Source organism: Octodon degus, unplaced genomic scaffold, assembly GCF_000260255.1.
Source record: "Octodon degus isolate 3935 unplaced genomic scaffold, OctDeg1.0 scaffold00115, whole genome shotgun sequence".
Lineage (NCBI taxonomy): Eukaryota > Metazoa > Chordata > Mammalia > Rodentia > Octodontidae > Octodon > Octodon degus.
The window spans coordinates 5,163,067-5,178,645 of record NW_004524691.1 but is presented as its reverse complement, the minus strand read 5'-3'; the positions used below and the strand labels follow the sequence as shown (position 1 = coordinate 5,178,645).

General features: G+C 39.0%; 1 protein-coding gene across 1 annotated transcript in view; it reads right to left on the bottom strand.

Moving 5' to 3' along the window:
* Window positions 1-10,653, bottom strand: part of Gfm1 (G elongation factor mitochondrial 1) — a 52,020-nt gene extending 41,367 nt beyond the window's left edge. The window contains exons 1-6 of the mRNA XM_004639843.2: window positions 10,460-10,653; window positions 9,620-9,772; window positions 8,343-8,475; window positions 7,133-7,337; window positions 4,084-4,200; window positions 787-937 (exon numbers count right to left, since the gene is read on the bottom strand). Coding sequence (XP_004639900.1) covers window positions 787-937; window positions 4,084-4,200; window positions 7,133-7,337; window positions 8,343-8,475; window positions 9,620-9,772; window positions 10,460-10,549 — 849 coding nt within the window. The 5' untranslated portion in view covers window positions 10,550-10,653. The remainder of the gene's footprint in view (window positions 1-786; window positions 938-4,083; window positions 4,201-7,132; window positions 7,338-8,342; window positions 8,476-9,619; window positions 9,773-10,459) is intronic.
* Between the last annotated feature and the right edge of the window lie 4,926 nt (window positions 10,654-15,579).

The window sequence follows — 15,579 nt, the reverse complement described above, 5'->3', positions numbered from 1 at the left end:
TACAGTGGCAGGACTGCCTTCCCAACTGCAGAGCAGAAGAGTTCTAATTTCTCCATACACTGGAGAACATTAACAGTTTTCTGTCTGTTTTTCATGAGGCTCCTCTTACTATGATTTTGATAGGCATTTCTTTTTTCCATGTTGCTTTTTATAGATGTTTTTCTTTCTTTTTGGTACTAGGGATCGAACTCAGGACCTTACACTTGCCAATCAGGCACTTATGCCACTGAGCTATGACAGGTGTGCTGACTGGCATTTCTTTAAATGACTGGCAATGATGAATACCTCTTCATACACTGGCCATCTGCATATCTTGTTTTAGAGAAATTTGCACTGAAAAACTGATTAGCAGTGTTAGGAAGGAATCTTCTCTATTTTTATGCTGATGAGTAATAAAGTAAAGGAGTCTATAGGCCTTAGGTTTCCAAACATTATTGTGGTGTAACTACCAACATTCAGTCTGCAGCCATTTAGCAATCTCATTTCTTAACCTGTCTAGTCAGTGTACCTTTTTTATATTTACCTTTTTTTCTTTATAATACACCTAAGAGGCTGATAGCTTAACATGTTCTTCCTTAGAAATGATTCCTTTCTCATTTGAAGATATTAATAACTCAGTTAAAAAAAAAATAATGTGACATGTCAAGTATTTTTCAGGGATGCCAATTATGCCAAATAAATTTATTCAGATTTCATTAATAAAGCCAATCCCTAAAGGCATATGTCTTCCTGCTATATACACAAAAAAAACTTTGTTAATATAAGACTTATTTCATGAGCACGTGCCTTTAAATCAGAAATGGAAGGGATTTTTTCCTCTAGGAACAGTTCACCAAGCTGCTCATCTGAGTTGGCAACACACTCAATCAGCTCCTGCCGGTGATCCGCTGCTGCTGCCCTCAATTCAGCTGGAATCTCACCATACCGAATAATCTGACTGAAAAAAAAAAAAAAAGCTTTATTTTAATACTCTTAAGGATATTCAATAAGAAATATATATCACCAATGAAAAAGATATGATTAATAGCTAAAAAATTTTAATTAAGAACAAGCTCTGATGCATTTGCATTTAAAGGACAAATAAAACTAATACTTAAGGATAAAAATACTTAAAAGTAACTTGCTCGAGATTGTCCTAGTAGTAAACAGAACCATATTCCAGAGTCCTCCACAAGGAGAACATTGCAACATCTTTAATTTTATAACAGACATTTAATTTTCTGCAGGTAAATTTTTGTAGCAGAGAATGATAATCTAACAGAAATTTTTCCCAATGTAATATAAACCATGCTGCCCTATTCTACATAACCTTGAAACAACCACATGCTGTAAAATTTACTTATACAAAGACTAACACAATGAGCTGGAAAAATATCAACTAAACCAAAGATTAGAATTCTTTTCAATGTACTCATAGGACTGTTTTTACTGCATTCAAATTAGAAAATATGTAAGCTTTAAAAATTAATTTATTGAGCCAGTCAGATAGCTCAGCGGAATAAAACGCCTGCTTAAGCAAATGTAGGGGCCAGGGGTTTGATCCCCTGCGTGCTGTGCCGGCTCTGCCCCTGGGGCGTGCTGAGATAGCAAAGGAGGTGGTGGCACATGCCTGCAATTCTAACACTTGGGTGGCTGAAAACAGGAGGATCACTCTTAGTTGGATCTGTGTAGTGAGACCCCATAGACCCTGTAATAAAAATACATTTTAAAAAAATTCATTTATTTAAACTTACATTGTGGTCAGCACTAATCAGATAGCTACTAATCATTGCCTCCTAAAGCTCCTGTTATTTGTCAATGAGGAAACTAAATAAGTACAGGAACTTGCCCAAGGTTAAACTACTAGTAAATCTAAATTACTAGTTACAATTCAAAACCAACCTGTCCGAGAATGGAAGTGGTGGCGCATGCCTGTAATCCCAGCTATTGGGAGGCTGTAAACAGGCAGATCACTATGAGGAGTTGGATCTAGTAGTGAGACCCTGAACACCCTGTAGACCCTTCCCTAAAATACACAAAACCCACCTGTCTAAAGACCATGTGAACTCTTTAAAATGCTATTCACAGTAATTTTGATTTCTTAGTTTTTTATAGACCAGAATCATGTACAAAAATGTTTAGTTTCTACTTTAGAAACATGTACCCTGGTAATTCTTGGAAAGATTCATCCATTAAAAAAACAACAACAACAAAAAAAAACTGGGTGCTGAGGAGATAGCACAAGGACCTGAGCTTGATCCCTAGTACTGCACGTCCTGCTGCCCAGGAACCCTGGGTGCGCCATGCCACCTGAAACCGGGCATGGTAATCCTAGCACTGGGGAGGTTGAGACAGGAGGATCACTACAAGTCTGAGTTGTGTAGTGAGACCCTGTACCAAATAAATAAATAAATGATTAAAAACATTTTAATTTTTTTTGAGTCCCTATTATGGATCAGGAAGTTCAAAGGGCTAGAGACATTGAAGTGCATAAAGGAGATAAAACCCCAACTGTGGTCCTACACTCTAAAGAGTGATAAATAAACATGTCAGTACTCAAGTCACACAAAATGTAAGAAACAATTAACTGGACAACCTCCATCCTTTTTCTGCCTACAAACTGGCACAGGAGATACAATCTACCATTCACTGGTCACAATGCCATCTGCCAACTTGTCAGACCTACAATCCCAACCCCACAGCAGAGGAAGGAATCCCTCAGCAAGTGTCACTGGAGAGACTGGCAGGATACTGGGCAATTCCTCAAACCAAACGGTCATATGTGATTCCACTCACTGCTTAGATCAATGCCAATCAACTGTGATCTGCGTACAAGTTCCATCAACCATCAATGGGGAACTTCTAGAAACACGAATTCTAGCCCCCACCCAAGATCTGCTGAATCAAAATCTTTGAGGTAGACTCTAGAATGTGTTGTGATGAATTTTCAAGATTTTTATGACTGTTAAAAAAGTTGACAGACATTTCAATATCTGTGTAAAATATTTAATATGCCATATAATTACTGATTTTCAATAAAGTTATTGAGGGGCTGGGGAGATGGCTCAGTGGAATAAGCGCTTCCCTGGCAAGCGCAAGGGTCTGAGTTCAATCCCCAGTTCTGCCAAAAAATAAGTCAATAAATAAATAAAGTTATTGAGAAAAAAAGAAAGAAAAAAAAAGCTGACAGAACATATATCATGTCAAAAAGGTCTCCATTTTCTTGGTGAATTTCTTAACTACAACTAATTAATCTGTTTTCCCATAAAATTGATAGAGGAAGTATTTATAATTCCTATTTTCTCCCCATCTTTATCACAATGCCCAGAAAAAAATAACGATGTTCAATGTTTACAGAATGAAAAAGTAGAAAATGACAGATTACATTAGTCCAAATTGAAAGCCCCTCCTATCACACCAGGCATGCCAAAACATGGTATGAGTCTGATACCCAAAAAGTAACAACTGTCTCACAATAAATAGCAGGACAGTAACTATAATTGAATTTATTTTAAAAAATCAGCTTTAAGGGGCCGGGGAGATGGCTCAGAAGAATAAGCGCTTCCCTGGCAAGCGCAAGGGCCTGAGTTCAATCCCCAGTTGCAAAAAAAAAAAAAAAAAAAAATCAGCTTTAGAGAATATTCTTCTAGGTACATTTCAAAAAGTTTTTTTTTTTTTTTAATTATCCTTTCCTTCTCTTTGTTTTTTTTTATAAACTTTTTTTAAACATTGTTTTTATTTATTTATTACATTTATTTATTGTTTGTGTGTATGGCCAGCTCAGCCCACCAGGGGGCGGAGCTGGCTGGCATGTGGTGCTGGGGTATAGAACCATGGTCCCTGTGCTTTGCCAAGCTTGTTCCAAGTAGGTGCTTTAGACCACTGAGCCATCTCTCCAGCCCCTCTTTGTTTTTTAAAATATAAAATATTATTTAACTTTTTAAAATTTTATTGGTACATTTTAGATACATATATCATGATCACACTCATCGTAGGAAATCTCTGCCTTTACATAATACATCTTGACTCTTTTTTCCCAATCCTCTCTTCTCCCTTCAATCCTGCTGTCCCTTTATTTACCAAAATTTCAATTTTAGCACTTACCCAAAGTCTCCATCAAAAAATATGGCTCGTTCCTCAATAAGATCTATAATACCTTTAAAATTACCCTCCAAGCCAATAGGTATTTGCATAAATGCTGCATTATGATTTAGTTTTGACCTGAAAAATAAAAATGCACTAGTTTAAAAATGCACTGTTTTCTTCTCTCAAAATCCTTTTGAAGTAACAAATATAAAAGTAGGTCAATGGCAGACATGCAAGGCATGGTACCAGCAGGTCAGAATGAAAATATAAAGCAGCTGAGAACAAACTGACAACCAAACTCAAGGACAAGGAGATGTAACTTGCTTTGTCAATAAAATGAACTCTAAAATACATTTTCTCATCAGACTTGAATATGCCAGATCAGAAACAAAAGGAAGGACAACTAGTTAATGGGTGCCTGACCAAGAAATTATAAAGTTCAGCAGAATAGCTGAGTCCAATTCTCATCCCCAGATCAACTGATAACAAAATTGACCAAAGCTATCTGAAGAGAGCTTTATATAAAACTTTTTAGAATGAGTTGCAAAGTCAGACACTCATCATGTATCTCAACGCGGCACAACCACGGAACTGAAACCACATTTAGCAGCAGATTCCCTCACTGCAGAAGAAATATGCTGTAGCTGCCATCATTCAGTTAGACTTTAGACCTCCATACATAACTCTGGATAGAGACCTAAGAACCACTAAGTATTTAAAGGAAGGCAGCAGCTTGTAAGAGAAATGTCAACTCAAGAAATAGTACTAACCTTTAGGAAGGGAATCACTAGAGGAAAGAAAGTAATTCAAAGATTTGAGAAATTACCTGTTTAGAAAGTGTTGCAATAAAAGATTTTAAAATTACTTAACTGAAGGGTTTTTCTTTTTTTAAAGGAAAAACTGTTAAAATATAATCTAATTTTTAAGTGTTTTTTTTATCATATTATGTAGGGACTTAAAGTTCAACATATCAATACTTGATGAAAAATACCTGTTCCTTATTATGCCTAAGATGTTTGAAATGCAGTGAGATAGTGAGGTTAAGCTTGATAGCCTAAATCGTTTGATAATAACAATAAGCTTTTCTTCTGGATGGTTAACAACCTAAGTTTGCAGACCAAAATTAGAGAAAAAGGAGGGCTACAAGGAAAGCCAACATTTTGGCCCTAGCCTTCTAAGGTCAATTAAGACTCAGGACATATGAGAACTTGTTCTGTAACGTCATGTACCTCAGTAGTGTCCCAAATTTTCTGATCAAGAAGATTATGGGGCCAAAGAGGAAAGTGATCGATGACATAGAGTGGGCCTAAGGAGAGTCACATGGGGAGAAGATACTCTCTCTGGCTTTCACAGAGAGCACATTGGCCAAGCATTGGCCGTGACTCATCCACATGGCTGCACTGATAAAGGTTCTACAATCTGAGGTACAGGATCTCAGGACAAATCCTGAGGGCATTTCACTGACCTTCTCAGACCAAAAAGCTACAACTCTTGTTGCATAGGTCCTGCTTTACCTTGGTCTTAACCATCCAGCAGAAAAGTATGAAGACGAAATTATAAGAAATAAAGCCATGCTGTTAAGTTGAGCTGTGGGGGACTCAGGTCAATAATTTCTGACATTGCCAGTTAAACAGAAGACCCAATGCTAATATGGGCTACTGGACTCTTTTAGAATATTTTGCTGAGTTTACACACCTATAATATTCAATAACGGAACTTAGAAAAAATGGGGTATACAGATGAATGTCCATTTTGTATCTGTGTATTCAAAGTGGTTGGGATAGATATATAGTTACATTCTGTTAATGAATAGAATGATTTGTTCTAATGGTGTTTGTAAATAGGATCACAAGTCCGCATCTTGTACAGCAATTAACCACTAAGAGGAATACATGCAGTGTATTATTTGTTGAAAAATAAAAAAAAAAAAATTAAAAAAAAAAAAAAGGAAAAACTGAATAATAGGAGACAGACTAATTTCAAATTTATGAGTTAGAATATTAACCGCAATGGGGGCCAGGGAGATAGCTCAGTAGAAAAAGCGCTTGCCTGGCAAGTGCAATGACCTGAGTTCAATTCCCAATCCCACAAAAAAAAAAGAATATTAACCTCAAGAATTCTCACATGGCCCTGTGCAAAATGAGGAGACAGGTATCTGAAAAAGTGGAAAAGGCAGAAAGACATGGAGGCCAGATTCAGAAGTTCCATGATGATGTTTGATGAGTTACAAAATGAGAAAATAGGGAAGTAGAACTGGGGCAATGGAGCACACCCAAAAGTAACCAAATCATTTTAACCTGGTGGAAAAAGCTAATCAATAAAGGTGAGAGTATTTAATTTTACCAAGAGAATATTACATATATCCAAAAAAGAAAAGCAGCAGATACACCACTCTTACCTAAACCTACTTCCAGACATTCCTTCGCCCTGTGAAACTTGAGCAGGAACTCTATGGCTACCTTTGCACATCTACAAAAAGTGAACTGTGAATCAACATCTCACTTGAATTATTAAAGGATAAGTAAATGTACCGTGCAAAATGTAAGGGCTGTGAACACCCCTAGGTTGTATCTGGTATAAAAAGAAAGCTACTGTCGTTCTAGGAAATAAGTTACCTTCAGAAAGTATGGAAACTTTATCTCTGAGGCAAATTTCTCTCTACTACTTAAGAGCATTAATTAACATCCCCCAAGTAAAGGTTAAGTCAAAAAAGATCCTCTAGGTTCACCTAAATAAAATGGCAAGCTTTTCTAGAATCTACTCTAGATTACAACATCTCTAATACAGGTAAATGGTGTGAACTGTGATTGTTTCCTAAGTCATCTTCAAACTCCCTAGAATTTAAGTCATATTCTCCTCCTCATTTTACAGAGAAAGTAGCTTGTGAAACTGCACCATAAGCCAAAGTATTGAACTCAGTGGTTTCATTTAAGTTACATAATTAAGTTTTTCAGAAAGGAGAAATTTAAGGATAAAATTAATAACACTGAATTAATTATTCCTCTAGTTACAAGGTTTGCTATCTATCTAGATCAGCACATCCCCTGTTCTTTCTGACACTTAGTACCTCATTTGCTGGAGGGCCCTGGTTGGGTTGGAGCCCATGCGATCCAATTTGTTAATGAAAGTTAAAAATGGAACATTGTAGCGCTTCATCTGCCGATTAACAGTCATGGTCTGGCACTGCACCCCGCCAACAGCACAGAGAACAAGGACTGCACCATCCAACACTCTCAGGGCCCTTTCGACTTCTATTGTGAAGTCCACATGGCCTACATGAGAAAAGTAGCACATGAAGGTTTTAAAAACAGTCTGAATCTTTAATAAATACACTATTAAGATTTTATGGCTCTGATAGTTATGTAAATCTAATTAGAATACAGATTCCTCAGCCTATGAATATCATTCACCCACCATCAAGTGCAGGGTCCAAAAATGTCACAGTTCTAAAAAGTATTAGGATATGAGCAACTTTGAAATCAGCTGGAATATGTAGAAAGAACCTTCCTACTTACATTATATTTGCATTATTTTTCAAGGAAACTACACAAAAATGAAGTGCTCTGTGTATTCAAAGTGGCTAGGATAGATATATAGTTACATTCTCTTAATGAATAGAGGGATTTGTTCTAATGGTGTTTGTAAATAGGATATCATGTCCACATCTTGTACAGCAATTAACCACTAGGAAGAATGTACGCAATGTGTTAATTATTGAAACTGTCCAGCCAATTTGATTTGAAACTGTCTCATTGTTATTTGTTTCTCAATAAAATTATGGAAAAAAAAAAAGATTTCTAACAGAGTTACATTGCCTATCCACAAAGACATTTGTGGATACTTTAAAAATGATTTATCCTTTAACCATTACAGTTTCCAGGTCCTAAGAAGAGTTACACTATGAATATAGGAGTGTTTTACATAACATGTACAAGTAAAATTCATTTTTACATGTGCATATTAAAATTTTGTGAAATGGTTTATACATGAACATTTTCATACTGTAATCAATTCCTGTAAATCTCAATAAAATTGTAGTTTCCTAAATTTGGAGCATTATATAAAATCAAGCTGGATTAAATCAATTCTTCTTGAAAGAAGAGAACATTACTTTAAAAAAAATAAAAAAAGAAGTGCTCTAGGACCCATACCCATATTCTATAATAGAAACTCAGTTAGCTCTTCATCTGACGTTCAAAAATCGGGTCACAGCAGAAGAAATTACTAAACTTGCTTCTGCCAAAATGAGTTATAATAAAACCAAGACCCTAACTCACCAGGAGTATCTATAATATTGATATTAACATCTTTCCACATGGTGTAGGTAGCCGCTGACTGAATGGTGATTCCTCTCTGTCTCTCTAGTTCCATGGAATCCATGACAGCACCAACTCCATCTTTACCTTTCACCTACACACAAACACAGCAATTTAGATTTCTCTGTCCTTGCATCCCAAGACAGAAAAACATTCACTGAAATGGAATCAGAACAGTTAACTTACACATGTTCAGACAAAACTAATTATCAAACTCTATCACCTTATAAAAATAAGACAAATGATAGGCTTTGCCCTGCCTTAGTTACCAACACTTTGTTCACTGCTGTCCTCAGAAGTGTTAAGGCAGGCAATCACCCTGGTCTTGAGAACCTGCCCACGCTTGCTCACTCCCTATTCTTACCCACCACCCTCAAGTTAGTCCCTGACAGCAGACCTTTTCCAGCTCTGCTCCACCTACATTCTGAGGCATGAGGGGAGAAAAGGCAGTCTTTACGTTATAGATTTAGCTGAGCATGGTGGTGCCCTCCTGTGATCCCAGTCCTTAGGAGGCTGAGGCAGGAGGATTATTTCAAGTCTGAGACTGACTTGGCTACAGAGTGAGCTCAAGGCCAGCCTGAACTGCATAGTAAGACCTGCCCCGTCCCTCCCCCCCATAAAAAGGGCTGGGGAGATAGCTCAGTAGAATAAGTGCTTGCATGGCAAGCTCAAGGTCCTGAGTTCAATTCCCAGTACTGGAAAAAAAAAAAAAAAAGATTTAAAAATATGCTCTTCAGAGAAATAAGGGTCTTTAATAAATACGTTATTTATTAAAGACTAAGGGTCTTTAATAAATACGTTATTTATTAAAGACTTCACACAGAGAAATATTCTGAACTGAAGGGTTAAATGGGTCAGTGATATAGTAATGTCTTAAGAGTTTCAAGGCTTTTAAAAATATTTTTTTTCTGACATGCACTTCAACTATTTAATTTAAGCTATGTATCACTTAAATCTATTTTTCTATTTAACACTACAAGCACTTACCCATCATTAACATCATGAAAAGGTTATTCTAACAACTGTTTAAGGTATGCCATATTGATTTAACATTTCTAAAAGACAAGCTACTCTTGAAAGTTGAAAAAAATGAGCATGCAGGCAATTTCAAACTGACAAGCTATCCACCCTGTGCATGCGACTTTGGTTGAAGAACCAGTGTTCCCACTGTTCTAATCATTCAGGTTTTGTGAAACATTCAGGTTTTAATCAATCCGGAATCAGCCTTGAACACATACCTCATGCATCTGTGCAATTCTGCCAGTGTAGTAAAGCACCCGTTCTGTTAACGTAGTTTTCCCAGAATCAATGTGTGCTGAGATTCCAATATTTCGTATTTTTTCATTAGGAATTATCCCTGATGAACAGCAGCGGCAGAACTTCCAATTAACCTGAAAAAATACAAGAGCTCAATTCAATGACCCCCCCCTTTTTTTTAATGAAGAAACAGGCAAAATGGCAGTGAATGAATGATAAAGAATCTTAATGGACATGATAAAAGGTCCAGAAGCAGGAAAAGTTACAGACTTGAAACGTCTGTAACCACTGATTACAAAAGGCATGTTCCTTAAAGTTAATTAAAATAAAATGGGACAGAAATCTTTGCCAAGTCCTTAATTTGAACATATACAGTGGAGACATCAAAATCCGAAAGATCCTAAAAACTGACTTAATAGGAAACACAAGTTTTAGCTTCAAATTTACATTCATTTTTATCTCCAAGAAAAGTACCATAATTGGAGCACCAAATCAAATAACCCAGGGTGCGCGGAGAAAGGACAATCAGCCCATCGACAGAGTCAGCGGTCCTCTCCGGCCTGGAAAACTGGATTTTATACATGACCTTCACGCCAATCGCTTGTCTTAGGGGACACCATAAATCAAAGGCCCGCCCAACCTCGCAGCACCGAGAAGCTGCTCCTCAAGACAGCCGCCACGCAGCTGGCGGGGGACACTTCAGCGCCCAGGCTGCGCCGCCCGCCCCCGTGGAGAGCGGTCGGCGTCTCCGCCTCCCAGCCCCGACCGGACCGCACCGTCCCCGGAATGGTCCCTGGCTCAGCCTCGCCGGGCGCCAGTACCTGCCTCCTCTGCCAGGGCAGGGATGCAGGGACCCGAAAGAGTGGCCGCGGGCCCAGAGCCACGGCCGCGGCGGCCCCCAGCACCCTCATGGCCAGAGCAGAAGCGCGACGTCCCGCGGCTCCGCGTACACACAGCGCCGGCTCCTACAACCGAGCGCAGAAAGTCACGCCGGCTAGCAGGGTCGCAGAGCACTTCCGGGTAAGGAGGCAAGGGTGCCGCGAGGAAGGGGAAGGGAGAGGAACCCCGTCCGCAGCGCAGCGACCCCTCGCTGCTTTTGCGCCTCCTACTGCTTCGGAGGAGAAAGTGCAGCTGCCTATCGCTTCTTTTGCCACTGCTGTATGGGGTAAGGTGTTCTTTCATGTTTTTTAAAGTGTCACCTGTGTTTAAAAATTCAGACTCTACAAACGGATGTTTTGTCTGGCAATACTAGAAATGGCTTTTAGCATAACTAAAGTTAAAAAGTCGAATTGTAATACAGTGTTACAATTATGAAAAATAATCGTCCATAGGACATTTGGAAGAGAATGCAAAAAAAAGTGGGTAAAGTATTACATTAATTACGATGTTTTCTCATTTCTTGTTATTGCTCAAAGTCAGACTAGCTAGACATATGCCCAGTCTGTGCGAGGGATGGCGTCCAGTTGGATGTCTAAGAGGCAATGTATTGAAAGCTTAGCTTCTGATTTTTTTCCCCCAAAGCCTTAGTCGTACAGTCACTTCATCTCGGCAGTGGAAGCTCCATTCATCGAGTTACTCTAGCCAAAGACATCGGTCATGTGAAAATCATTCCGACACCCCAGATTTCATCTACAGGGGCCACACTCAAGAATACATGCAGAACCTTCCGCAGCTCCCCATCTCACAACATGGTCATTTCTCCAGGGAATTACCATACCAGATTCCTAGCCAATGTCTCTGCTTCTGCTTGTACTTTGAACAAACTTAACTGCAACGTAATATTTATATAATAAACTTTTTATTTAAATACACACCATATTTTTCAATCATACAGATATAGGAGAAATCTAGCTCCCAACCTGCTAGATGCCAGATGTGCTTAGTTTGTGTCCTCTGAAATCCAAGAATGAATTCTAAAGGACAACAGGTTAAGAGTAGTAAAGACTTGAGACATAGCTCCTGAGAGACATGAGGGGCCCAACAGTGGCCACGATGGCACTTGCCAGGGGAACTTTGTACAGCAAAGTCACAATGTGGGTAAAACGTGGGCCAACACAATCAACCTGTAGGGTTACAAGTGCAGCCACTTAGCTAATATTGATCCAATTGTGAAGTGAGCCATGTGGCAAGGGTACATGGGAAGAACAAAGGCATTTTGGGTAGGGTTGAGGCCTAGATGTTCTGGCTATCTGGACTTTACCAGACCAGGTGATACTGATCACAGTGCAATCTCAAGTTATTGCTTATCCCTCAGGGGCGCAGGTTGGCCTGGTCACTGCATCTTTATCTTGAGGCCTGGCCTTCAATGGCTGTGCCTCCAGCCAGAGTTTTGGTGTGTTCTTGTCTTTTGCATTGACTCTCTAAGGGTCTGGTCTTGTCGGGTTATTAATTTTTACCTAAGCTAACTGCCTATAATAATACCTCATAACATAGCCACTCAGAAGGAAGGAGCATTCCAATAACTTTGGGAATGTCTGCTTTACTTCAAAGGATGTGAAGCATATATACCCTTGTCCATTTAGAAAGAATTAATGATATGTCAGGAAATTGTGTGTGTTAGAGTTTCCTCCTGGAAGACCTGCACAAAATAGAAATGTTGGGTTCATTTCCCAGCACCATGACAATATGAAAAAATAAGAGCAACATGGAAAATGAGCAGTAAACGTAAGGAAAACGTTATACTTCACAGCCAAAGAAAAATAAAAAAATAAGACAAAGAGATACTATTTTAACTGTATGAAATATGTAAAAATAAAAAGTGAAAAATTACATCTACTTTCCACTTTGGGCAAAGGATAAGAAAACAAAACAAAAACCAGATGTGCTCGCGACTATTGAGGGGAATGACTGTAATCTGGTGCGGTCTCTCTGCAAAGCAGTATGCACAGCATGTCAAGAAATTTAGAAATATCCAGTTCCTTGTGTTGCTGACTTGGCTTTCAATGATTTATCAGTGAGAGTTATGTGCAAAGAATGACCATCACAATATTATTAATTATAGCAGGGTCTTTAGCTCAGCAGTAGAATGCTTGCCTAGCAAGCTGGAAGCCCTGGGTTTGGTCCTCGGCACCAAAACCAGAAAATAAACCTCAGCTAAAAACAAACACAACCCCCCCAAAAAAGATGAAATAATTAATTATAGCAAATTTGTAAAACCATTTGAATAACAAATACTTGGAAGTAAATTATCTAGCTATAATTAGATTTTGATAAAAACAATGAAACTAAGACCATCTTTTCAAATATTTATTGCCCTCAAGAAAGTGAATCCAATCTGGGAAGAGAAAATCAGAATGTTTTACAGTAGTAATTTGGTTTTTGAAGTCTTATGTATCTACACAAAAGGAATAAACAACCAAAAAAAGGAATAAACAAATCTTTTTGTATTTAGAATGAGGTTTAATGGGAAGGTTTTTTTCTTTTTTTCTTTTTCTTTCTTTTCTTTTTTTTTTTTTTTTTTTTTTGTTGTTGTTGTTGTTGTTACTGGGGATTGAATTCAGGACCTTGTGCAATTCCAGGCAGGCACTTAAGGCACTGAGCTATCTCTCCAGCCCAGGAAGTTTGATATTATAGATATTTAGTTTTCTACAGTGGATGTGTTTGAAGAGTAAAGGTAATCATTAAAAAAAAAAAAGTTCAAGAAAGGGAAGAAAAATTCTAATTCTTGAAATGGAGGCAAAATCTGAAACTGTTTCTTTTTTAAAAGTGAATTCTATCTTTTTATCATAAAAAAGGCTTATTCTTCTCTGCCCTCCAGAATATTTGCTTGTAATAAGTTGAGAGGTGTTTTAAGATTGTCTACAAACTATTTGAGACTACATAGATGTACTGTATTTCCTCCAAAATAAGACCTAACTGGAAAAAAAAGTTCTAACATGATTTGTCAAGATTCTTAGAAGCCCCAAAGCCAGCCCCAGTTAAGATCACGAGCCAGACAGAAGAATTTAGTACACCTATTATAACACATGGATATATTGAATAATGTAGAGGATTTCTAACTGGTGGTCAACTTATTACACCCAGATGAATCAAAGTAGCATGATGCTCAGTGCAGGAAGCCCACCTGAGGGATGTTGTCAGCAGCATGAATGCAGAACAAGAGAAATTGTCAAATGCTGTTTGGGATGCTGTTTTGAGAAGCTATGGGAAACTGCAAGTTCTCTTGGGCTGTTCTGCTGGAGGACCTTGTCATGCTGGCTTTCCTGATGAACCCTGGAGAAGCTTTGGTCCTCATATTGAGCATCACTTTCTGGCTCCAGAGGGCAAGATGGTACACTGCTCAGCCTCATGAAGAAGCTTGTCGCATTGGTTTTCCTGATGGGAACTCTGCTTTCCTCATCTCTGGAAGAGCTTGGGACCTCACTGTTGCTGAGTATAGTTGTGGTACTTTTGGGAGAGCTCTGGTGCTCACCTTGAGCGTTGCCTTCTAGCTCCAGTTCAGATCCCTCAGCCCGCTAGCACAGATCCTTCATCCTACCAGCAGAGACTTCTGAGCTTCCACCGCTGACCTTTGGGCCTTTCCAGCACAGATCTGTGAAGCAGACCTGTATGAGACTTTGTTGTGGGCTGTAGGCCTCTAGTTGGACTTGGGGGAGGCACTGTTATGAGCTCTAGGTTTCCAGCTGTACTCATGCAGGATATTAGGATCCAGGCCCTCAGCTGGAGTCTTTAGTATTTAGTGTGTGGATACACTAAATGTTGTGATTCTTAGGTGATTCATCATAATCTAATATAAAACGTACCCTGCACTATGTTCACTTTGCAAAAAACTCCAAACCACGACAAATAATAAAATAATATATAATTTCTTATTTATTTTTATATAATTTAAATAAATTTTTGGCAATATTTAAACGATAATATAAATTATTTCTAAGTACCTAAGCAGGCACCTTTGGGTCTGAGGTAAATTATAGGTTATAGCCCTAGTACAGACTGCTAAATTATCATGGCCCTGATCCAACATGACTGAATCGCCAAAACAGCAGCTCATCTTCCCAGTGACCACTTTGTCCTTCCCTACTCCAGCCCTGGGTACTTTTTACCTTTCCCTCCCACACAAGGGAGCCTCCAGTCAGCTCCTTGTGTGTCACTAAACCTGCCCCTAAAACTCGGCCCCCAGCAAAAGTCCACGTCTCATCCTCCCTGCCTCAGGTCAGAGGACCTGCCCATCCCCCTGCCCGAAATCCTCTGTGTCGTCAGTTAATAAAGGCTCCCCCCACCACTTCTGCTTCTCTGCTGCACCACCACCGCCATCGCTGCTGCCACTAAAACCTATCAGTAAACACATGAGCTTGAGACACTGCCAAATGACACGTGCACAAATATGTGCTCTCCAACAGACACAGTTGTGTCTAATCAAGAGTTTTTTCCATTTTGAGGCAGGGTCTCTCTATGTAGTTCAGGCTGGTCTTGAACTCACTGTGCAGCCCAGCCTGGTCTCAAACTCATGGCAACCCTCTTGCCTCAGCCTCCCAAGTGCTGGGATTTATAGGCATTGTGCCACCACACCTGGCCTAATATGAATCTTTATAATTCACTATTGAGTGTTGTAACACATGTACTTAAAGCACTTGTGTGAAATAAACATTTTCTGAAGTTTGGTCTCTGCAAATTTTCAGCTTTTTTTGTGGAATATCACAAAATAACTGTCATCGTTTGGGGCCATTCCTGTCTCAGATGTCTGCAATTAACACCTGATTTAACGAAATCTTTGTGAATGCTGGTCTGCAAGAGGTTGTGACTTGGGTGAAGAATTCCTGGGGTTCAATTGCTGACAGTTTTGTTGCGCATGTGTTAGAAGCAGGCTAGGTGCACAAGCAGTGCTCATTTAAGGACAGCTCCACTGCTGGACAAGAGGGATCAGGGCCAGTGATTCTACAGGAAATGGAATTACAAGAAATTCAGGCCCGAAGTCAGGGTCTGGAGAGTGAGGGTGAAG